Raw genomic sequence first — 26,144 nt, 5'->3', positions numbered from 1 at the left:
AAAGAAGACATGTGTCCATGATTTTTCCACTGAAAAAAATATTTAAATAAATCAAGAAATATCTTTTGGTTACCAAATCGCACTCTGCGTCATCAATCCCAAAATCCAAGCTGTCTTCTGAACTAACACTTGCAGCCCTGTCCAGAAAAAGAAAAAGAAAAATTTAGCTTCTGCCTCTTCCATCTCATTTTTTTCCACTTATCTTGTATTGTTATTTTTTTCCCCAGCAGTTTTTTTTTTGGTGGAAAAAAAGCCAAGGAGTAGAATTTCATTTAGGAATTGGATTCTAAGAAGGAACATCATTTCAGCAGCTTGCCTTGTCTTTTAGGGACACAATGACTCAATATGTCCTCAATTCTATCTATCTATCCATCAACCAAATATTGATCACATCATATGGGCCTGGGTACTGACTGCTTTCTACTCACCCATATCTGTGTGAAGTACCATAAAAAGCAGTGGTTATAAAATATGCAAGAGTTATCAATAGCTATATGGGGAAAATGCTCTAAATCATTAAAAATTATGTAATACAAACTAAAGAGATGTGAAGTTCTCTTTCAGACCCAACAGACTGGCAAAGTTGATCAAAAGAAGGAAAAGCACTAGCCTATTAGTACTCTATTGATGACCACTGTGAATTGGTCCAGCTATTCAGGAAAGCAATTTAGAACTATGCCCCCAAAGTCACCAAATTTTGCATATCCTTTGACCTACTAATTCTTCTATTAGGGCTATGCCCCACAGAGATCAAAGAACAAGGGGAAAAAGGCTCATAAAAATATTTCCAGCAGCTGTTTTTGTCATGGCAAAGAAATTAGAAACAAAAGAGGTACTCATCAATTAGAGAATAGCTCAATAAATTATGGTTTATGGAATACTATTGTGCTATATAAGAAAAAACGAAAAAGACAGTTTTGGGGAAAATATATGAATTAATGCAGAGTGAAGTGAGCAGAACATGCAGAACAATTTATACAATAACAACAGCTTGTAAAGACAAACAATTTTGATCCACTTAAGAAACTCTGATCACAATGCATGATTCTAAGAGGAGCATCGATAAAACAAGCTACCACCTCCAGACAGAGAGGTAATGGGCATATGTTTTTAGATATGGCCAATGGGGGAATTAGCTTTGTTAGCTATGAGTATTTGTTACATGGGTTTAATTTTTTTCCCCCAAGAACGGTGGAAATGAGAGAGCAGGAAAATGAGATTTTTATTAATTGAAAAAATAAAGTTTAATTTAAAAAATAAGCGTAAGTTGTAGTCACTGAATTCAAGTACCTTATAGTCTACTTGAAAGGACTGAATCAGATTACAGATGTAGAGATGTAAGGGACCTCAGAGGCCATCTAGTCCTTCCTGCTCATTTTACAGTAAGGTAAGTGACCTGTGAAGGTCACAGAAACAATAGGTATCCAAACCCAAACCTCTGACTTTGGAGCCAACATGATTTCTGTTATAAAATATGGCCCCCAGAAATACATGACGAAACAAGTACAATGAAGCATGGAAAAACTTCTCAGCAATGAGAACTATCTAAGAATGGAACGTGCTGCTCTACTGGGTTATAAGTTCCCCCCTCAGTGGAGGTCTCCACGCATGAGCTGGATGACCACTTGGGGATGCTACGGAAAAGATTTGTATTTAGGCATGAGTTAGACTAGCTGGCTACTGAGGAATGTATATGCTGTCGACAAGGAAATGTCACAGATTTTAAACAGTATGACACTTAAAAATCATTTTAAACTTTTTGCACCCCCTGGATGTCAACGCCCTGAGCCTAAGCACTGATCTACACACCCTAGCAATAGCCCTGACTCCTCCAGTCCACAGTGATCTCTGCACTTTCAGAATGCATTTTGTAGTGTTTCTCAACCTATAAGCACCTCTGTGTGAGCAAGGGAGATAGTACAAGGAGCTTGGAGAATCCAAACACAAATCCACAAATATGCAAACGTACATTCTCTTATCTAAGTTCCTTGAGGACAAGAATCATTTCATTTTTCTTTGCATCCCCAGAGACTAGCAGAATTCCTGGCACATTTGTTGTTGTTGTCGTTTTTTATTCATGTCCTACTCTTTATGACCCCATTTGTAGTTTTCTTGGCAGAGATACTGGAGTGGTTTGCCATTTCCTTCTCCAGCTCATTTGACAGATGAAGAAACCAAGGCAAACAGGGTGAAGTGACTTGCCCAGGGTCACACAGCTAGTAAGTGTCTGAGACCAGATTTGAACTCAGGAAGATGAATCTTCCTGACTCCAGGACTGGCCCTCTATCCACTGAGTCACCTACCTACCCTCCTGGCACGTAGTAGGCACTTAAATGCTTGTTGAATTACTATCTATTGAATAAACAATGTATCTCACTACATAAGTATTATGCATGTTGGCATACTTATACCCACATTTCTCTTTCTCTGAGTCTGTTATTTTTGTTTACCAAACCTGAACAATGTAGTACGGAGGTAGGGGGCCTGGGCTTTGGTGTCAGTGGACCTGGGGTCAAGAGGAACAGCCTCCAAATCCTGCTTCTAGGGGCAGCTAGGTGGTGCAGTGAGTAGAGCACCGGCCCTGGAGTCAGGAGGACCTGAGTTCAAATATGGCCTCAGACACTTGACATACTTACTAGCTGTGTGACCTTGGGCAAGTCACTTAACCCCAATTGCCCTGCCTTTCCCCGCTCAAAAAAAATGTAAAAAAAAAATCCTGCTTCAAATGCTTACTACCTGTGTGACTTGAACTCTATGGGCCTCAGTTTCCTCATCTGTAAAATGAGGAGTTTGGAGTAGATAGCTTCTGAGGTCCGCTTCAGCTCTAGGTCCATGAACCTGATATTTGTCGCAGTCCCTGAAGCAGATCCTGCTTAGGTTAAGTCCTTGGAAGGATGATGGAAGCATTGGGAAAAGAGACCAGTGTACCCTCATCGAGAAGTTATTGCTAATTGGGACGTGCAGAACCCAGAGCTGCAACAGGTAGGAGGGGAAGGGGTACATTCTCCAAGGTAAGAAGACCTCCACATTGTTAAAAGGAGAAAGATTATGCTGAATGACAGAAACGGTTACAGGCAGGGGGCGGGGGGCAGGGCAATGCCAAGGACTCTCCACTGGGAGGCAGTGGAGAACAGCAGAGAGCCCATGGGGATAGGGGCACCTATCTCTCAAGGTTGTGAATATGAAATGAAATGAAATAACACTTGGAAAAGGCTTAGCATAGTGCTTTTGCCATAGTAAGTACTTAAGAAATGCTTATTATCTTTCTATCTCAGCACGAGAAATGAGATCAGCAGAAAAAAAAAATCTGATGAGCCATACTAGACCGAATCTGATATCATGGGATCATAGGGTCACAGATCAACAGCTGGAAAAGTACTTATTAGAGGTAATCTACACCAGTCCTCTTATTTTACAGGTAAGGAAACGAGTGATTTGCCCAAAGTCACATGGGTAATCAGCAGGAGAGGTGGTATTTAAGCCTAGGATTTCTCACTCCCGATGTAGGACACATTCCACTGCATGATCTAGTCTCTTTCTGTAGTATCACTGGTCCAAAGCTTCTTCCCTCCCCATTTTGGCCCTTTGGATTCACCATGTGACCTTGCTTCCCAGTAACAGAGCCCAAGGCAACGTACCCTGAATTCTCTGAATTTCACCCTATCCCACTTCAGAGTTGTGTCTTCACTCGTTCCCTCCTTCCAATATAGCTTGAACTGAAATCACACTTTAACGCCTCATCATGGCAGGGAGATGACCGTGGGCTCCCTAAAGCTTTGCTAGGGGTATACAAGCCCTGACAGATTTGCCAAGATGGATTTTTATACACAACCACATGCCTCATAGTCTTTTGGTATGGACTTCTGATAACAGTTTTAACTATTTCAAGAGAGGTAATTAATTTCATACTTTACTTTGGTGATGTCGGTTTCTTTTTTTCAAATGGGCTTTTTTTGGACTTTTTTCCTTCTTCACGGAGGTTGGTTTGTGAGGTTTTTTTTAAAGGAAAAAAATAATACAATTAAAAAAAACTTATAGTCACTAGACTCCTGATATGCATTCTCTGTGTGGATATATTCATGGCATTTTGTTACTGCATAGAACATAAGTTAAAGCTTAACTTCCTCATAAGCTAAAAGCTAACTTCCTCATAAGATCAGAGGTTGACTTAATGCTAAGAAGGATCCTTGGAGGTTATGGAGGCTGACCCTCTCATTTTACAAGTGAGGAAACTGAGACCCAGGAGGTCTAACCTAGAGTACCATAAGTCTTGACGAGAGTCATATAGCTAGTATCCGAGGATTTGATCCTGCCTCTCCCTGTCACCTCTCCTACACATCTAATTGCCAAGTCTTGTCAATTCTATCTCCCTGACTCCTTTCTCTCCCCGTTGTCACCCCCATCTCAAGCCCTCACCCCCCAGTTCAGACTTTCATTATTACTCACTTGGACTACTGAAAGAGTTCCTAACTGGTCTCCCTGCTTCTATATTCTCTTTTCCTATTATGTAGGTCTGACTGTGGCATACCTCCCCTCTGCTACCCCTACCCAACTGAAAAACCTTCCATGGCTCCCTATCACCTGTCAAATAAACTCCAAACTCCTGGCATTCAAGGTCCTGATACATCTTTTTCCAGCCTTCTCTCAGACTGTTCCTCTCCATTTGTACCTTTCACATGATCATAGCTTTACAGGGGCCTTAGAGGTCAGAGGATCAGAGACCTAGAGCTGGGACAATCCAACCCTCTTATTTTACAAATGGGGAAACTAAGACCTGAAGAAGACCAAAGACTTGCCCGAGGTCATACAGCTACTAAATGGCAAAGCTGAGACTTGAACTATTCCAAATCCAGCCCTCTTTCCACCATTCCACTATTTCCACTATATCAGTTTTCTGATGAACTTATAGTTTAAGTGAATTATAGTTTTGCCTAACTATCTTACCACCTCCGTCTGAATTGCAAGCTCCTCAATTAAGGTCAGAAAGTATATGTTATTTATCTTTGTGCTGGTCCTGATGCCAGCACATGCATATTCTTATTAAATACCTACTATGTGCCAGGTCTCATGCTAGCTGCTGGGGTTACAAGTACAAAAAATGAGACACTTCCTGCCTTCAAGGAATTCACATTCTTAATATAAGACTGCTAGGTGGCACAGTGGCCTGGAGTCAGGAAGATCTGAGTTCAAATCCAGCCGCAGACACTTACTGGCTGTGTGATCCTGAGCAAATCACTTCACGCTGTTTGCCTCAGTTTCCCCATCTGTCAAAAGAGCTGGAGAAGGAAATGGCAAACCACTCCAGTATCTCTGCCAAGAAAACCCCAAATGGGGTCACCAAGAGTCGGATATAACTAAAGTAACTAAACAACAAAATTAGACCAAATAGTTATTTGGGGAGGGGGGTTATATATATTTTACTAAAACAGATTCCTCACTAGTAGATTGGCCACAAGGAAACCCAAGCCTGAAATTGTCCACTTTTGGGCTCAGAGTTGGTCCTAGGCAAAATTATGAAATAGATAATGTTGGGGTTTTGGGCACCATCGCTCATCTCTCTTCCATCACCCCCCTCCTCTGTTCCCAAGATGCCTCGTGACCTCACGCAGCCCCCTAACTGCCCTTTGAACACCAATTTTTTTATCTTTTCTTCCCTGCTCTCTCCAGCAGGACTTATTTGTTATTAGATCTAAGGTTTAAAAATCCCAAGAATAAAATAATAAGATAAGGACTGGAGCTGCAATTTCATTAGTACAGGGAGTTCCCTGGATAAGGAAACTCTCTTTACCAATGGAGTTCAGTGCTAACTTTGCAATTTATAATCCTAGAGAATCTCATAGTAACTTGCCCAGGGTGATGCAACTAGCATGGATCAAAGTCAGGACTTGACCTCAGGTCTTCCTGGTTCTGAGGCAATTTCTCTGTCTATGCCATGTTACTTCTCTTTAAATACAGGTTCCTAAAGTCTGGACACATAGGCAATTGACTGCAATGTGGAGTTATTGCATCGAGTTCACGTGAATCTTGCAAAGCGCATCAAACTTTGCATCACAAATGATGGAAATCATATTGAAGATGTTATTTGTTAATATTCCAATTAAATAAAAATTTCATTCATTTCATTTCTTGAAAATATGCATTTTTGCCTATGTGTCCAGACTGTAGGAACACCTTGTATAGATAATCAAAATTTTAAGTAACTAAGGTTTCTCCATCAAACCTTGATATGTGACATAGAGGATGCAGCAGAAGCATGTTATCATCATAAAATTAGCATCTAATTATCTTATATCTTTTTTTGAGAATATATGCATGTTCTATAATGGGCGCACCTTATAACTGATCTCCTAAATAGGAGTCAGACCTTTTGATCTAAGATTAGGGATACGGGAAGGAAGATCGTACGCTTTGTGGACCTACACTCCTTCCCTTTGCCCTCCTCCCGATTATTACAGGTGAAATCCAGGTGAAAGGGAAAGGAAGTATATAAGGGATATTTGGGAAGCGGGAAAGGAAGAGGCACAAGCAGCTGACAGAATATATCTGAAATATAGGTTTCTCTTTTTCTAGTCTTGTGAATAGTAAGTGCTTCATAAATGCTTGCTGAATTATAATAGAAACAATAATAACTATCATTTATTAATCACCTAATGTGTTCCAGGCATTGTGCTAAGCACTCGATCCTCCCAACAATCCTAGGAAGTAGATGTTATTATTATTCCTGTTTTACATATGGGGAAACTGAGGCAAACAGAGGTTAAATGATTTTCCCAGGGTCACATCACTAGTAAGTATCTGAAGCTAGCTAGATTTGAAGTCAGATCTTCCTGACCCCAGACCTGGCACTCTATCTACTGTGCCACCTAGCTTCAGAATGAATAAATAATAACAGATGTGGGAGATACATAACTTCTCACTCACCAACTGCCTCCCTGAGTCAAGGCCCAACTATTTATCAATGCACTCTCTGTCTCCCCTTCCTCCCCCCTCAACAAAGACAACAAACAAAAGATCAGACGTTGGGACCTGACTTACCAAGGAACATCTTTACCTACAATTAAACTCAGGCCAGAAACTGGGAAGTGAGAAACTGTATGTATCGTTGGCCTTAGAAGCCCATCACTTCTTGCCCCCTTCTCTTCTCCCTTCACAGCCCTATGGTACTGCTGGAGACCTTTGAGCACTCAAGATTCAAAAGCCTTCTTCCCCTCCCTTTACCCCCTCACCCCCTTTCACGTATAAGCAGAGCATTTCATCTGGCTAGTGTAGACACGATCCATATGCTAACAATCATTATTGATCTTGATCCTCTGATGAAAGCACAGGTCCCTTTCCCAGGCTTTGAGATGGCTACCTTCTAAGTTTTTCTTTCTTCGGGAGGGAAAAGCCCCTTCAGACCCTCCAGACTCTGGTGGAAAACTTCTTACACGGCCAGGGTCTTCCACATTTGATATCTTGAGTGTGTTGAAGTTTTCCCTGGATGATTGACCCTTTGGAAGAAGTGGTGGCCCTAAAAGGAGGCGGGTGGGAAAGAGAGAGAGAGACAACCAGATAGACAGACATGTGTTATAACTTTTAGTTACAGGTTGTAGGATGTAGATACCAAGCCTTCTCTTATCTCTACTTGCTCCTTACTGGCCCTCCTTGATGTGAGCATTCCCTATGGGTGCTTCCTTAGGATCTTTCTCTTCTCTTTTTGACTGCCTCTGCTATGGCAGGTTCATTCACTCCCATGCCTTCAACCACCTCTGTACTGGTAACTCCAAATCCATACCTCCAAGACTGACCTCTCTTCTTAGCTCTTGACCTGCAACTCCAAATGGCCATAGGACCACCTCCACTTGGATGTCCCATTGACAGCTCAGAATCCACTTGCAAAGTTTATTATCATTACAGGTAGAGTGCAAGGCCTGGAGTTAGAAAAATCCATCTTCCTGGGTTCAAATATGGCCTCAGACACTTATTAGCTGTGTGACCTTGGGCAAGTCATTTCACCCTGTTTGCCTCAGTTTCCTCATTTGTAAAATGAGCTGGAGAAGGAAATGGCAAACCACACCAGTATCTTTGCCAAGAAAACTCCAAATGGGTTCACGAAGAGTCAGACATGACTGAAATGACTGAATAACAATAGTAACATGAAACTTAATGAGGGACTGAACAACAAGAACAACACCATGACTTGCCAGTCAAGTCGAAATCCCTTTTCTGGTGTTCAAAAGACTTTAAATTCTGGAGCTGAGGCCCCTTTCCCAGCCTCATGTTGTGCTACCAGCCCACCATCTATACAGTAGCAAAACTGGACTCTTCCTTGCCCCTGTTGTCATCATATGTCTCCCATTCAATGGCTTCCAAATGCTGCCTTCTTTATAAAGCCCTCCCTGGTCACCCAGGACTCTGATTGATACAACTGTTTGTTTTAGGCCTCATGAATATACTCATCCTATAGGAGACCTCCAGGGGTGAGGAATCTGCAGCCTCGAGGCGACATGTGGCCTTTATGTCCTCAGTTGTGGTCATTTGACCGAGTCCAAGTTTTACAGAACACATACTTTTATTAAGGGGATTTGTTCTGTGAAATTTGGATTCAGTCAAAGGGCCACACTTGAGGATCTAGAGGGCCATATGTGGCCTTGAGGCTGCAGGTTCCTCACCCCTGAGACCTAGCCCAATCCCTTCAGGTGCTAATTGCCCTCTTCAATCAATCAACAAGCATTTATTAAGATCCTACTATGTGTTTTATGAAAAACCAATAAAAAAGACAAACCTTTGGTTAATTTGAATTAAAAAAAGAAAACCAGATTACCAGTATCAAAAATGAAAGGTGAATACACCACCAAAGAAAATGAAATTAAAGCAATTATCAGGAGTAATTTTGCCCAATTACATATCAATAAAACTGACAATCTAAGGAAAATGGATGAATATTTACAAAAATATAAATTGCCCAGATTAGCAGAAGAGGAAACAGAATAACTAAATAACTCTATCTTAGAAAAGGAAATTGAACAAGACATAAACGAGCTACCTGAAAAAAAAATCCTCAGCACCAGATGGATTTACAAGTGAATGCTATCAAAACATTTTTTTTTTTTTAGAAAACAAGCCAGATAATATTTATTTGACATATTTAGTTTTCAGCGTTGATTTTCACAATAGTTTGAATTACAAATTTTCTCCCCATTTCTACCCTCCCCCCACTCCAAGATGGCGTATATTCTGGTTGCCCTGTTCCCCAGTCAGCCCTCCCCTCTATCACCCCCCTCCCCTCTCATCTCCTTTTCCCTTCCTTTCTTGTAGGGCAAGATAAATTTCTACGCCCCATTGCCTGTGTATCTTATTTTTTAATTGCATGCAATAACTTTTTTTTTGTTTGTTTTTGAACATCTGATTTTAAAACTTTGAGTTCCAAATTCTCTCCCCTCTTCCCTTCCCACCCACCCTCCCTAAGAAGTCGAGCAATTCAACCTAGGCCACATGTGTATCATTATGTATAACCCTTCCACAATACTCATGTTGTGAAAGACTAACTACATTTTGCTCCTTCCCAACCCATCCCGCTTTATTGAGTTTTCTCCCTTGATCCTGTCCCCTTTCCAAAGTGTTTATTTTGATTACCTTCACCCCCATCTGCCCTCCCCTCCATCATCCCCCCCCCTTTTATTTTTTTTTCTTCCTCCCTCTTCTTTCCTGTGGGGTAAGATACACAACTGAGTATGTATGGTATTCCCTCCTCAGGCCAAATCTGATGAGAGCAAGGTTCACTCATTCCCCCCTCACCTGCCCTCTCCCCTCCTCCCACAGAACTGCTTCCTCTTGCCACCTTTATGTGAGATAATCCACCCCATTCTATCTCTCCCTATCTCCCTCTCTCAGTATGATGCTCTCTCATCCCTTAATTTGGTTTTATTTCTTTTAGATATCTTCCCTTCATCTTCAACTCACCCTGTGTCACACATATATATACACATAGATATATACATACATACACATTCACTTATATATATACATAAACATATATATATATATATATATATATGCATATTCCCTTCAGCTACCCTAATACTGAGGTCTCATGAAGCATCCATGTCCTCTTTCCATGTAGGAATGTAAACAAAACAGTTCAACTTTAGTAAGTCCCTTGCAATTTCTGTTTCTTGATTACCTTTTCATGCTTCTCTTGATTCTTATGTTTGAAAGTCAAATTTTCTATTCAGTTCTGGTCTTTTCACTGAGAAAGCTTGAAAGTCCTCTATTTTATTGAAAATCCATATTTTGCCTTGGAGCATGATACTCAGTTTTGCTGGGTAGGTGATTCTAGGTTTTAATCCTAGCTCCATTGACCTCCGGAATATCGCATTCCAAGCCCTTCGATCTCTTAATGTAGAAGCTGCCAGATCCTGGGTTATTCTGATTGGGTTTCCACAATACTCAAATTGTTTCTTTCTGGCTGCTTGCAGTATTTTCTCCTTGATCTGGGAGCTCTGGAATTTGGCGACAATATTCCTAGGAGATTTCTTTATTGGATCTATTTGAGGAGGCGATCGATGGATTCTTTCAATTTCTATTTTGCCCCGTGGCTCTAGAATATCAGGGCAGTTCTTCATAATTTCTTGAAAGATGATATCTAGGCTCTTTTTTTGATCATGGCTTTCAGGTAGTCCAATTATTTTTAAATTCTCTCTCCTGGATCTATTTTCCAGGTCAGTGGTTTTTCCAAGGAGATATTTCACATTGTCTTCCATTTTTTCATTCCTTTGGTTCTGTTTTATAATATCCTGGTTTCTCATAAAGTCACTAGCTTCCACTTGCTCCAATCTAATTTTTAAAGTAGTATTTTCTTCAGTGGTCTTTTGGACCTCCTTTTCCATTTGGCTAATTCTGCCTTTCAAGGTATTCTTCTCCTCATTGGCTTTTTGGAGCTCTTTTGCCATTTGAGTTAATCTGTTTTTTAAGGTGTTGTTTTCTTCAGTGTATTTTTCTGTATTTTTTTGGGTCTCCTTTAGCAAGTCATTGACTTGTTTTTCATGGTTTTCTCGCATCCTTCTCATTTCTCTTCCCAATTTTTCCTCTACTTCTCTAACTTGCTTTTCCAAATCCTTTTTGAGTTCTTCCATGGCCTGGGACCAGTTCATGTTTTTCTTGGAGGTTTCTGTTGTAGGCTCTTTGACTTTATTAATTTCTTCTGTCTGTATGTTTTGGTCTTCTTTGTCAGCAAAGAAAGAATGCAGAGTCTGAGACTGAATCTGGGTGCGTTTTCGCTGCCTGGCCATATTCCCAGCCAACTAACTTGACCTTTGAGTTTTTCAGTGGGGTATGACTGCTTGTAGACTACAGAGTTCTATGTTCCACGTTTGGGGGGGAGGTGCCAGCTCTGCCGCACCAGCACTGCTCCTTCCCCAAGGACCCCTAACCCGAACTGGGCTCAGATCTTCGGCAGGCTGTGCACCCCTGCTCTGATCCGCCACTTAATTCCTCCCACCAGGTGGGCCTGGGGCCGGAAGCAGCAGCAGCCGTAGCTGCCCCACCTCCGCTGCCCCCGGGGCTGGAAGCCGAACCGTGAACTCCTTCCACTCCCGCAGGTTTTCCCACTAACCTTCTCAGCAGTCTTTGGTGTTTGTGGGTTGAGAAGTCTCGTAACTGCTGCAGCTCACTGAATCAGGGCGCTAGGGCCCCCTCCGCCTGACTTCTGGTCTGGATGGTCCAAGTCGCTCAGGCTGGGCTCTGCTCTACTCCGTTCCCAGCTCCCAGCTCCGTGCGGGATAGACCTCACCCAGAGACCATCCAGGCTGTCCTGGGCTGGAGCCCTGCTTCCCTCTGCTGTTCTGTGGGTTCTGCCGTTCTAGAATTGGTTCAGAGCCATTTTTTATAGGTTTTTGGAGGGGCTCGGCAGGGAGCTCAGGCTGGTCCCTGCTTTCCAGCCGCCATCTTGGCTCCTCCCCCTATCAAAACATTTAAGAACAATTAATCCCAATAACTACATAAACTATTTTTCAAAATCAGTAAAGAAGGAGTCCTACTAAATTTCTTCTATGACACAAATATGGTATTCTTTTTTTTTTGCATTTTATTGATTTATTTATTTAATATTTTTAGTTTTCAATGTTAATTTTCACAAGACTTTGAATTACAAATTTTCTTCCCATTTCTACCCTCCCCCCAACTCCAAGATGGCATGTATTCTGATTGCTCCATTCCCCAGTCAGCCCTCCATTCTGTCACCCCACTCCCCCCTGCATCCCCTTTCCCCTTACTTTCTTGTAGGGCAAGATAGATTTCTATGCCTCATTGCCTGTATATCTTATTTCCTAGTTGCATGCAAAAACTTTTTTTTGAATATCTGCTTTCAAAACTTCGAGTTCCAAATTCTCTCCCCTCTTCCCTCCCCACCCACCCTCCCTAAGAAGGCAAGCAATTCAACATAGGCCATATGTGTATCATTATGCAAAACCCTTCCACAATACTCATGTTGTGAAAGACTAACTATATTTTGCTCCTTCCTATCCTATCCCCCTTTATTCAATTTTCTCCCTTGACCCTGTCCCTTTTTGAAAGTGTTTGCTTTTGATTACCTCCTCCCCCTATCTGCCCTCCCTTCTATCATCCCCCCTTTTTTATCTACTTCCTCCTTCTTTCCTGTGGGGTAAGATACCCAATTGAGTGTGCATGTTATTCCCTCCTCAGGTAAAATCTGATGAGAGCAAAATTCACTCATTCTCCTTCACATGCCCCCTTCCCTCTTCCCTTCCAATGAACTGCTTTTTCTTGCCACTTTTATGCAAGATAATTTACCCCATTCTATCTCTCCTTTTCTCCCTCTCTCAATATATTCCTGTCATATCCCTTAATTTGATTTTATTTTTTTAGATATCATCCCTTTATATTCAACTCACCCTGTGCCCTCTGTCTATATATATATATATATATATATATATATATATGTATATTCCCTTCAGCTACCCTAATACTGAGGTCTCATGAATTATACACATCATCTTTCCATGTAGGAATGTAAACAAAACAGTTCAACTTTAGTAAGTGCCTTATGATTTCTCTTTCTTGTTTACCTTTTCATGCTTCCCTTGATTCTTGTGTTTGAAAACCAAATTTTCTATTCAGCTTTGGCCTTTTCACTGAGAAAGCTTGAAAGTCCTCTATTTTATTGAAAGTACATATTTTGCCTTGGAGTATTATACTCAGTTTTGCTGGGTAGGTGATTCTTGGTTTTAATCCTAGCTCCATTGACCTGCAGAATATCATATTCCAAGCCCTTCGATCCCTTAACATAGAAGCTGCTAGATCTCGTGTTATCCTGATTGTGTTTCCACAATACTCAAACTGTTTCTTTCTGGCTGCTTGCAGTATTTTCTCCTTGGTCTGGGAGCTCTGGAATTTGGCGACAATATTCCTAGGAGTTTTCTTTTTGGTATCTTTTTCAGGAAGCAATCAGTGGATTCTTTCAATTTCTATTTTACCCTCTGGCTCTAGGATATCAGGGCAGTTTGCCTTGATATTTTCTTGAAAGATGATATCTAGGCTCTTTTTTTGATCATGGCTTTCAGGTAGTCCAATAATTTTTAAATTATCTCTCCTGGATCTATTCTCTAGGTCAGTGGTTTTTCCAAGGAGATATTTCACATTGTTTTCCATTTTTTCATTCCTTTGTTTCTGCTTTATAATATCTTGATTTCTCATAAAGTCACTAACTTCCACTTGCTCCAATCTAATTTTTAAGGTAGTATTTTCTTCAGTGGTCTTTTGGACCTCCTTTTTCATTTGGCTAATTCTGCCTTTCAAGGCATTCTTCTCCTCATTGGCTTTTTGGAGCTCTTTTACCATTTGAGTTAGTCTACTTTTAACGGTGTTATTTTCTTCAGTATTTTTTGGGTCTCCTTTAGCAAGTCATTGACTTGTTTTTCATGGTTTTCTTGTATCACTCTCATTTCTCTTCCCAATTTTTCCTCTATTTCTCTAACTTGCTTTTCCAGATCCTTTTTGAGCTCTTCCATGGCCTGAGACCAGTTCATGTTTTTCTTGGAGGCTTTTGATGTAGGCTCTTTGACTTGGTTGTCTTCTTCTAGCTGTATGTTTTGGTCTTCTTTGTTACCAAAGGAAGATTCCAAAGTCTGAGTTTGAATCTGAGTCTGTTTTTGCTGCCTGTTCATGTTTCCAGCCAACTACTTGACCCTTGAGCTTTTTGTCAGGGTATGACTGCTTGTAGAGTAGAGAATACTTTGTCCCAAGCTTGAGGGGCTGTGCTGTTGTTTTCAGAGATATTTCTACACAGCAAGCTCTGCCACACCTGCGCTCCTCCTCCCCCAAGGACTACCAACCCGGATTGCGACTTAGATTCAAGCAGGCTCTGCACTCCTTCTCTGATCTGCCACTTAATTCCTCCCACCAGGTGGGCCTGGGGCCAGAACTAACTGCAGCTGTAGCTCTGGAAGCAGCCTCAGGGGTGTAGCACCTCTGCCGCCCCTGGGGCAGTGGCCAACCGCTAACTCTTTACTCTATCCCCGCAGTTTTTCTCACTAACCTTCTCTGTTGTCTTTGGTGTTTGTGGGTTGAGAAGTCTGTTAACTGCCATAGCTTGCCGATTTAGGGTGCTATGGCCTGTTCTGCCCAGCTCCCGGTCTGGTTGGTCCAGGCGTGGCCCACGCTGGGCTCTGCTCCATTTTGCTCCCAGCACAGTGCAATAGCCCTTACCCAGTGACCATCCAGGCTGTCCTGGGTTGGAACTCTGCTTCCCTCTCCTATTTTGAGGGTTCTGCAGTTCTAGAATTTGTTCAGAGCCATTTTTATAGGTGTTTGGAGGGTCCTGGGGGAGAGCTTTAGGCAAGTCCCTGCTTTCCAGCTGCCATCTTGGCTCTGCCCCGCCTTCCCCCAAAAGTTTTTGTACAAACAAAACCAATGCAGCCAAGATTAGAAGGAAAGCAGGAAAGTGAGGGAAAATTTATAAGTTTCTCTGATAAAGGCCTCATTTCTCAAATATATAAGGAACTGAGCCAAATTTATAAAAATAAGAGCCATTTTCCAATTTATAAATGGCCAAAGGATGTGAACAGGTAGTTTTCAGAAGAAGAAATCAAAGCTATCACTAGTCTCATGAAAAATAAGAAATACAAATTAAAACAACTCTGAGGTACCACCTCAAGCCTTACGGTGGCTAACATGACAGAAAAGGAAAATGATAAGTGCTGGAGAGGATGTAGAAAAAAAGGGATAATCATGCATTGTTGGTAGAGTTGTGAACTTATCCAGCCATTCTGGAGAACACGTTGGAACTATGCCAAAAGGGCTATAAAACTGTATATGACCTTTTACCCAGCAATACAACTACCAGGTCTGTATTCCCAAAAAGATCAAAGAAAGGGGGTAAGGGCCTATATGTACAAAAATATTTATAGCAGGTTTTTGTGGTGACAAAGAAGTCGAAATTGAGGGGATGCCCATCAATTAGGGAATGGCTGAACAAGTTGAGGTATGTAATTGTGATGTAATACTGTTGTGCTATAAGAAATGATGAGCAGGATGGTTTCAGAAAAATTGGAGAAGACTTATATGAACTGATGCAAAGTGAAATGAGCAGGACCAGGAAAACATACTATGTGCCAAGCATGGTGCTAGATTCTGGAAATACAAAAACAAAGCAATCCCTGCCCTCAAGGGAGCTTATATTTTACTGGAATCAATGATATCCACAGATAAATATATGCAAATCCATTTCCCAAATGCCTGCTAGATGTAAGGTACAGGGCAACACTTCCACATTGATCTGCCTATCTGGCTGTAATAGCAATTTAGATTTGAAGATCTTTCCCATCCATTAATAGGCTTACATCACAGGAAGCCTAAGTCACATGTGGTGGGCGGAGCTTGCTGAGACAAAAAGGAAATTGTATCACAGGAAATGCTGAGAGAGCAGTTACAACAGTTAGAACTGAAGGAAAGAGCAGATTGTGATGGCTGTGAGTTTTTGGGAAGTCCCCAGCAGGGGGTGGATGGTTTTGAGATGGTGAGCCACCACGCTGTGATATTGTGTATTGAATTCTTTGCTGCTGTGATGGATTGGGCATATTGGTTGTGGGATCTAGTCCTCTGGTGTCTAAATAAATGGTTTACATCTTCTACCTTCTATGTGGAGAGTCTCGTATATTTTGTGATACAGAATCACATAGGCGTTTTGACAATTATCATCTGTATTGTGAGTATTATTGGCTTGCTGATACACTGGCTTATCGACTTTTGTCAAAATTTGAGAGACCAAGAAAAAGATGGGCTTTTCCTTCCTATATTAAAGAATAGGAAGTAAAAGATCAAATATATACATGTCTTTTGTTACAAAAAAAGTTCTTCATTTTTATACACCAAAGGTATGTCCAGCCCTGGGATGGACATACTGGCTTCTATATTGAAGATACAGCTATCGTCAGCCATTTCTGTGTGTTCAGATTTCTCAGACACATTTATCCCAGGCACCGTGTTAATCCTTTACTAACATTCCAACAGCCAGTCACATTCTTTAGGCTGACCATCCCTATTTCACTCAAATGGTCCTTCGTAGAGCCTTTGAGGCCCAACCCCATCCTTGTGGTGCTACTCTGGCTCCTTTCTAGATTATCTATGTCCTTTCTCAAATATGGCACCCAGAAATGAACATAATATGCCAAATGGGATCTGACCCAAGGCAGAGTATAGTGGGACTATCGTCCGCCTAGTCCAGGACACCATACCTCTCCTCAAGCATACTGAGATGACATTAGCTTATTGGCTAACATATTGTGTGGAGTTTGTAATTTAAACTTCAGATCCTTTTCAGTGGAAGTGATGTCTAACTACATGTACCCCATCTCATACTAGTAAAATTATTTTTTAAAAAAAATTCAAGGGAAACACTTTATTTGTAATCTATTAGATAATCTTATTAGATCTGGTGCAATATTTTAAGCTATAAAAATGCCTTTAGGCTAGGACTTTGTCTTCAAGAATGTTACCTACTTTTCCCGGATTTTTTGCACCTGAAAATCTGAGATGCATGCCATCTATGCCTTTATATAAATCACTAATAAAAATGTGCCACTTGGGACAAAGCACAAAAGAACTTGTTGAACCATTAATGACTATAACTCTTTTCTTATCCATCCATTCAATTAGTTTCAAATCTATCTATCTGTACTATCACCTATTCCATATCCTGCCATCTTTCCTTCAAAAAAGCACCAAATGCTGGGCTACCATCCTGTTAAACCTTCCAAGGGGTATGCTGAAACCAGTTCATACTGGCTTATTTTGATTATTAAATTTTCAGTGTGAGTATTTACAACTCAGAAATTGGCAAACACTACAAATTTAGGCTTCTTAATTTATTTTCTTGATTGTCTAGACTTAAGAAAATGATGGAGAGAATGTCAATAATGCAACTTAAACATAAAGGTGCAGACCAACAATTTCCTCTCTCTGTAACAAATTTTATGATCACAGAGAAGTATATTTAGGTCACTCCCAGAAGTTTACACAAAGATTAAAATATTAGCACTTAGCAGTGTTGGTGCATTTTTAGAGAACTGGTTAGTCATTTACTAGCATACCACTGACCAGCTCTAGATTATTCCCTTAATCCATCAGTCTAGTAACACCGTCAAAACAGGAAATAACATTAGCCTGGCATGACCTGTTCTCGAGGTTGATTCTCTGTGATGACTGCTTCCTTTTCTAGAGGTTCACTAATCATCCTTTTAATAATATGTTTTATAATTTTGCCAGAAATTGAAGTTAAGCTCACTGACCCATAGTTGGAAGATTCCACTCTCTTTTGTTTTTTGAAAATCAGAAATTTGCTCTTTTCCAGGACTATACTATATAAATACTATATAAATATATACTATATACTATATAATACTATATAGTATATAATACTATACTATATAATAATGCTATATAATAAATACTATATAAATATAATGATAAATCTTAAATGGAAATGGCAGATTGAGGAAGACAAAGGGAGGGCACTTTAGGAGTTGGAGAAGGAAAACAAGGGAGGATCCAAAGCAAATATACATGTTTTCCATTCTTCTCGTCTCTGACTAGTCATGCCAAGACAAATTAATGTAGATGGTGAGTTAAACCACTCAGTCAGAAGTGTGTAGGCAGCCAATATATTATAGGTTACTATCTACTGACATGGTGGTTTTCAAGGTCATTTAGATTTGAAGGGTTACCGTCTTCAGCAGTGGATACTGTTGAAAATCTCCTTTGACTGTCTTTGTCTAACTTTGACTTCTTCGAGGCCGTTAGTCCTGTCATTGAAAACGAAAAACAAAACTCTTAAATTCTTCAGCTATCAACAATGGAAAGACTACTGGTGTTACACAATGAAGTAATTCAAATGATAGAAACGATATGAAAACACAGCAAAAGATTTGATAACAAAAATGAGAAAAATCTGAGAGAGGCAAGCAAGTGAGCCAATTTCTCCAAATATTCCCAACTGTCTCAGTCTTATTTTTCTTTTCTTTTTCTTTTTTTTAAAATTTAATTTATTTAATATATTTAGTTTTCAGCATTGATTTTCACAAGAGTCTGAATTATGAATTTTCTCCCCATTTCTACCCTCCCGCCCACTCCAAGATGGTGTATATTCTGGTTGCCCCTTTCCCCAGTCAGCCCTCCCTTCTGTCACCCCACTCCCCTCCCATCCCCCTTTCCCTTCTTCTCTTGTAGGGCAAGATAAATTTCTACGCCCTATTGCCTGTGTATCTTATTTCCTAGTTGCATGCAAAAACTTTTTTTTTGGTTTTTGAACATCTGTTTTTAAAACTTTGAGTTCCAAATGCTCTCCCCTCTTCCCTCCCCACCCACCCTCCCTAAGAAGGCAAGCAATTCAACATAGGCCATATGTGTATCATTATGTAAAACCCTTCCACAATACTCATGTTGTAAAAGATTAACTATGTTTTGCTCTTTCCTAACCTATCCCTCTTTATTGAATTTTCTCCCTTGACCCTGTCCCTTTTCAAAAGTGTTTGTTTTTGATTACCTCCTCCCCCAGTCTGCCCTCCCTTCTATTGTCCCCCCTTTTTTATCTTCTTCCTCCTTTTTTCCTGTGGGGTAAGATACCCAATTGAGTGTGTATGGTATTCCCTCCTCAGGTCAAATCCGATGAGAGCAAGATTTACTCATTCCTCCTCACCTGCCCCCTCTTCCCTTCCTATAGAACTGCTTTTTCTTGCCACTTTTATGGGAGATAATTTACCCCATTCTATCTCCCTCTTTCTCCCTCTCTCTCAATATATTCCACCCTTATCCCTTAATTTGATTTTATTTTTTTAGATATCATCCCTTCATATTCAACTCTCCCTGTGCCCTCTGTCTATCTATCTATCTATCTATCTATCTATCTATCTATCTATCTATCTATATATATCTATAACATACATACATATATACATACAGAGACACACACATATGTACATCTATATATACATACACACACACACACACACACACACACACACACATATATATATATATATGCATATTCCTTTCAGCTACTATGATACTGAGGTCTCATGAATCATACACATCATCTTTCCATGTAGGAATGTAAACAAAACAGTTCAACTTTAGTAAGTCCCTTATGATTTCTCTTTCTTGTTTACCTTTTCATGCTTCTCTTGATTCTTGTGTTTGAAAGTCAAATTTTCTATTCAGCTCTGGTCTTTTCACTGAGAAAGCTTGAAAGTCCTCTATTTTATTGAAAACCCATATTTTGCCTTGGAGCATGATACTCAGTTTTGCTGGGTAGGTGATTTTTGGTTTTAATCCTAGCTCCATTGACCTCTGGAATATCGTATTCTAAGCTCTTCGGTCCCTTAATGTGTTATCCTGATTGTTTTTCCATAATACTCAAATTGTTTCTTTCTGGCTGCCTGCAATATTTTCTCCTTGACCTGGGAGCTCTGGAATTTGGCGACAATATTCCTAGGAGTGTCTCAGTCTTAAAGATTACAGGCAACTGAGAAATTCAGTGGTAAAGGGGCTAGTCTTGGAGTTAGGAGAGCCTGGGTTCAAATCCAGCTTTAGATATTTACTACCCACATGACCCTGGGCAAGTCACTTAACCTCACTCAGTCTTACTTTTCTCATCTGTAAAATGGGTGGGATTATACTTGATGGCCTCTGAGGTCCCTTCCAGCTCTAAATCTATGTTGCTAAGCAGAAAAAAAAAATACCATCATACACAAAATGGAAATCTCAGGCAGGCAGTATATTAATATAGAGTGCCTTGCTCACAATCCATACTTAATAAAAAATGTTGAATCAGTTGAACATGTGAGCAGTTTGCTAGTGCTCACAGATCTTGCAGTCTTTTTGGGGCCTAATGGGATGACCAGTCCTAATATGATGTGACAATCTTGAGGCTCTTTAGCATCCTGGTTGCCCTCCTGATACTTTCTAGATTATAACAGTTTATAACAATAGAAATAATAATAATAATGGTAATACTGAAAATTTGTGCCCAGTTCTTTGAGGTTTGCCAAACACTACACATATTATTATATTTGACCTTCGCAACAATCCTGTGAAATAGATGCTATTATTATTAATTATCTATTATTAATTATTATTATATATTATATAATATTATTATTTATATTATTATTATCTATTTTATAAGTGAGGAAACTAAGGCTCAAGACAGATTAAGTGAATTGCCCAGGGTCACATAGCTAATAAGTATCTAAATAAGTGGGGGTTCAAACCCATTTCTTCCTGACTCCAAGTCTACCCTCTATTATTCACTATGGGACTTTGCTGTCTCTTTTAAAAATATTAAGAAAGGATTTTTAAAGCATTATAGTCTACCAGGTATGGTGGCATACTCCTATACACCCACCCCACCTAGGAAGCCAAGGCCGGCAGATCCCTTGAACTCAGGAATTCTGTGGATCAGTACAGCTCAGCCAATCAGGTGTCTACCATAAGTTTGGAAGTAGAACACCACCAGATTGGTGAACCAGTTCAGATAAAAAAAATGGCACAGTTCAAAGCACCCACACCGATTACTAGTGAAATTGGATTTGTGGGTAGCCCCTACACTGCCAGCCTGGGAGAGATGGAGAATGAGGAAATCTCTGACTGCTATGGGTCACCTGTGACCAATTTAGGGTGGAGGTGGTAGAACAGACAGTCCTTGTGGGGAATGGTTCTTGACTTTTTTTATGTGTCATGAATCCCCAGAGCTGTCTGATGAGGGCTATGAACCCCTTCTTGGAATAATGTTTTTAAATGGAGAAAATAAAGTACAGAGGATTACAAAGAAAGCCAATTATACTAGAACACAGTTATCAAAATCTCAAAAGAAGAAGTTTAAAGACTCCAAGTTAAGCCCTATAGAGGGACTAAGTAGTTTTAGGAAAAGAAATCTCCAAGGATTAAAAAATTATTGCTTTGTTTAATGAAGCAAAACATTAACTTTTATTTTACCCCGAGTATGTCTTATCATACTGTGAAACTTGTTCAAGACTCCTATATCTGTAACTTCAAATATGTCTTATGTTAGCTATCCAAGGAAGGAGGGGACTTCTACTATTTTCCTCTTAAGCAGAACAATGCTTGAATTTAGAATAATGATAGTATCTGGAAGATTTGTGCCTGCCATACTGTAGAATATTAATATTTTTACATATGTATGTGTACATTTATATGCATACTCACACATATATTCATCAACTGATCAACAAGAATTGATTGACTACTGTCTACCAGATACTGTATGTACTAGGCCCTGGAGACGGAAAGATAGAAATGAAACTTCCTGCCCTCAAGGAGATTAATGGGGGAGCCCATACGTACATACTGAAGTACATATGAAATAAATACAGGGTAATTTGTTGGGACTAAGAAAGCCAATTTGGCTGGTATGTAGAGTGGGTGAGGGAGAGTATAGTAAAGCTGGAAAGATAGTTTAAAGCCAGGTAGTTAAGGGTTTTGAATGCCAGAGAAGTTTGCATTTTACTCCAGAGACAAGAGGTAGCCAATGGTGTTTACTGAGCAGGGGGATGGCTTAGGAAAATTTTGTTGGCAGCTGCAGCAGTGTAGAGGATGGAATGGGGAGAAAAGAGAGTTTGAGTCAGGGAGACCAATTAGGAGTGTTTTGCAATAGGCCAGGCAAGAGGTGACGAGTGACCTTAATTCAGCTTGTGGCTAGATGAGTGGAGAGGAGAAGGATGTGAGAGATGTTGGGGAGGTTGAATCCCCAAGACTTGGGGATTGCTGGATATGCTGGGGGAAGGAGTTTGAGGAATCAGGGATAACTAAGGAGCGGGGACTTGAAATATAGTAATAGTGCCCTTGGCAGAAATAGGGGAGTTGAGAAGAGGTGTGGCTCTGAGGGCAAAATGATGAGTTGTTTTGGACATGCTGTGTTTGAGAAGCTGACAGACAGGGGGTGTTTAACAAGAAGTTCATAACAAGAAGTTCGTATGCATGTATATACGTAGGCAATATGTGTGTATGTATATGTACGACACACTTTTAAGTTTAATCCGTATTGTTAACGTTTTCTTCATCACTTTCTTAATTCTAGACAATCACAACACAATAAACAGAGCCCTAACTTGTAGGTTTTGCTCATATTTGAGGTGTAAATGCTAACATTGAACATCTAATAATTGACTCTCAGTGGTTTTAAGCTGGCCCCGACACACACCTGACTAGAGAACATCCAGTTGGAAATATCCAATAGACAGTTATGTGGGGGACAGCTAGTAGTGCCATAGTGCACAGATCTGGGCCTGGATCTTCCTGAGTTCAAATCTGGCCTCAGACACTTACTAGTTGTGTGACCCTGGGCAAGTCACTTAACCCTGTTTGCCTAAGTTTCCTCATCTGTCAAATGAGCTGGAGAAGGAAATGGCAAACCGCCCCAGTATCTTTGCCAAGAAAACCCCAAATAGGGTCAGGAAGAGTCAGACACAACAACAAATGTAGGACTAGAGCTCCTGAAAGAGACTAGAGCTGCATATACAGATCATTTGTATAGAGATAATAATTAAATCCATGGGAACTGATGAGGTTAATGAGAGAATATTTTTCCAAATGTGTGTATATACATAAGGGAGTTAAAATTATTGCTTTTATATGCAATACTGAAGCAGTTCTAATATTTATGGAATATCAGAATATTAAATATATTTATTGACTATATTGAAGAATCAATATAACTCACTTGGTACTAGTTTTGGAAGGCTAGGGACTGTAGAAATATCTTTAGATTTCATTTTCTTTAATGTTTGCTGGACTTGCCAAGTCTTGGGAGATAATTTCAGTAAAAAACATCCATATTTCATGTACTCCTTAAGAAGGAATTCAGTTTTCATAATTTCACTATTCAAAAGAAACACAGCAAAGATTACATTAAGCATGAGATAGTATATAAACATAGTAAGTTAAAGAGAAATCTTGCTTTGCAAAATTACATTTTCTTAGCCATATGTTGGCATAGACAGATTATATGAGCCTTAAGCAAACTTATTAATTCATTTAAATACAATCCAACAAACAAGTATTACATGCCTGCTATGTGTGAGGTGAGAGTCTACTGGCACAGAAGAAAATGAGCTGGCCTTCAAGTGAGGAAGACCTGAGTTCAAGTCTTAACTCTGAAGTACTCTTTATGTAATCTTGGGCAGCTGGCTTAATTTCTCACTGCCCCAGGCAACTCTGAGATTGTACATTAAAGAGAAGGGGCCAACTTGCATTGGTAAAGGAGGTTCCTATAGAGGATCCCTATATTGATGAAATCAAAAGATCTTTCAAAAAAACCCAACATTTGTATCAGGGGGCATGTTAGGCACTGGTTTTACTTAGAAACTAACAAAAACAATCACTACACCAAGCAGTTTAGGGCAGGTAGGTGGCTGCAATGGATAAAGTGCTAGGCCTGGAGTAAGGAAGACTGACTTCAAATCTGGCCTCTGACATCTAACTATAGTTGTGTGACCCTGGGCAAGTCACTTAATCTGTTTGCTTGAGTTTCTTTATTTGTAAAAAGGGGATAATAATAGCACCTGCCTCCCTTTATGAAAATCTGAATCTTTTTCCTCTCAGAGAAAGTTTATTTACCATTCTTTGTTTTGAATGTTTATTTTGCGTTTATAAAGGATGGCAAACACCAGCCTTCATTTGTTGAGGTATACTTACTAGAAATATAGTTGGAGGAAGCAACTGGGAGGAAAACATTCCCAGAGATATGAAAGAAATAGATCTAACACTGAGGTATTTTGCCAGAAGTGCTATCTCTGGCTGGGGGCTCAGAGTTAACAAAAATATAAAGAGAATTACAGATTCTTAGATGCTATTTCTCAGAGTGAAGGAGTGTTTATACCTGAAAAATACAACTGGGCAATGAGTTAATAGTAGGATGAGGAGAAAAATAAAAGTGATTGAACAATCTGATCACATCATCCTTTTAATATTGCTACAAATGGCAGTGCATCTGAGCATAGCTTTTTTTTGCTTTTATTTTTTAAATATATTTTTATTTATTTCATTAAACTTTCCTAATTACATTTTTAAAAATTAACATTCATTTTTAATAATATTTTATTTTTCTCTAATTTCATGTAAAACAATTTTTTAACATTCATTTTAAAAGATTTTGAGTTCCAAATTTTCTCCCTCCCTTTCTCCCTCCCTCTCCCAAAAAATGATAAGTAATCTGATAAAGGAAATACATGTGCAATCACCACCTTCATTTAAAAAATTTTTGCAATTCTCTCCCTCTCCCACCCCTCGAGAAGGCAAGCAATAAGATATTGATGATACATATGAAGTCATGAGTGTATCTTTTTAAGAGCTTTTTTTTAGGTATTTGAATATGCTTATAAAATGTCTATATTCCTGTTTCTTTTAGATCGTGTCCACTCTTAGATTGCTTTGACTCTTTAAAAGTAAAGCAAAGATATCACCTCCTTCATCCTTTCCTGATGCCCACCCCACCTACCCCAGTTATTAGTGTTTTCTCCCTCCCAAAATTACTTTGGACAACTTTGTACATACTTTGTATTTACTTATATGTGTACCTATGGCATCATCCAGGAGAATATGAGCTCTTTGAGGGCAAAGACTGACTTGCTTTTATCTCTGTATTGCCACAAATAGTAATTCACATTTAAAAAATTTGTGGATTTGAATTAAACTAGGAAGCTCTGGAAATGTACCCTGTGAGAGGTAGAACCTGAGTTACTAAGAGTATGGATTCCCGCAAGATGCTGGAGAGGAATGAGGGATGTTCTGGAGGAGCAACCTGAAATAAATGCCCGGTGATGTTGGTTCTTAGAGCAACATCATAACAGTACTTCATTTACTCCTATCTGCAACATCACAGTCAGTTTAAGGAGATAGAAAAACTAAAGAATAAAGTAAGGCAGGGATCTAGCTACACAAATCAATCACTCAATCGATCAATCAATAAACATTTTTTAAGCATCTACTGTGCGCCAGGCACTGTGCCAAGCACTTTGGTTATAAAAAGAGGCAAAGACAGTTTTTGTGCTCAAGGAGATCACAATCTAATAGAGGTAGGTGTTTCCAAATATATCCTGTGACTTGGCCCCATACATTTATCCCATTCCTGGGGCAGCAGTGGATAGAGCACCAGACCTGGGTCAGGAAGACCTGAGTTCAAATCCAGCCTCAGACACTTACTAGCTGTGTGACCCTGGGCAAATCACTTAACCCTGCCTGCCTCAGTTTCCTCATTTGTACAACAAGCTAGAGAAGGAAATGGTATGCCACTCTAGTATCTTTCCCAAGAAAACCTGGAATGGGGTCATGAAGAGTGAGGTACGACTGAAACAACTCAACAACAACATTTTTTTTCTACAGATGTACAACTATTACAGATTGAAAGAAAATTTCTATAAATAACACAGTCCATCTGAATATTGGTACTACATTCTTAGAAACATAGTCAAGGTCCTCCACTTTTGTAGAGCTAGCTAGGTATCATGTGCTTAGAGTCAGTAAGACCTGAGTTTTTTTGTTTGCTTATTTTTGTTTTTTCATGGTTAATTGATATCTACTTCAGGACCTGTCGTGCCAAAGAAAACTTGCCTTTAGCAACAATATTGCATTATAAA

General features: G+C 39.8%; 1 protein-coding gene across 1 annotated transcript in view; it reads right to left on the bottom strand.

Annotated features, from left to right (window-relative positions):
* CCDC38 (coiled-coil domain containing 38) overlaps positions 1-26,144 on the bottom strand; it is a 61,474-nt gene that overhangs the window by 17,598 nt on the left and 17,732 nt on the right. Inside the window, exons 6-10 of the mRNA XM_036760712.1 lie at positions 23,231-23,388; positions 18,219-18,296; positions 7,355-7,510; positions 3,915-3,969; positions 74-137 (exon numbers count right to left, since the gene is read on the bottom strand). Coding sequence (XP_036616607.1) covers positions 74-137; positions 3,915-3,969; positions 7,355-7,510; positions 18,219-18,296; positions 23,231-23,388 — 511 coding nt within the window. The remainder of the gene's footprint in view (positions 1-73; positions 138-3,914; positions 3,970-7,354; positions 7,511-18,218; positions 18,297-23,230; positions 23,389-26,144) is intronic.

The sequence above is a fragment of the Trichosurus vulpecula genome, chromosome 5, assembly GCF_011100635.1.
Source record: "Trichosurus vulpecula isolate mTriVul1 chromosome 5, mTriVul1.pri, whole genome shotgun sequence".
NCBI lineage: Eukaryota > Metazoa > Chordata > Mammalia > Diprotodontia > Phalangeridae > Trichosurus > Trichosurus vulpecula.
The sequence above is the reverse complement of the archived record's forward strand: the minus strand, read 5'-3'. Positions and strand labels throughout refer to the sequence as shown.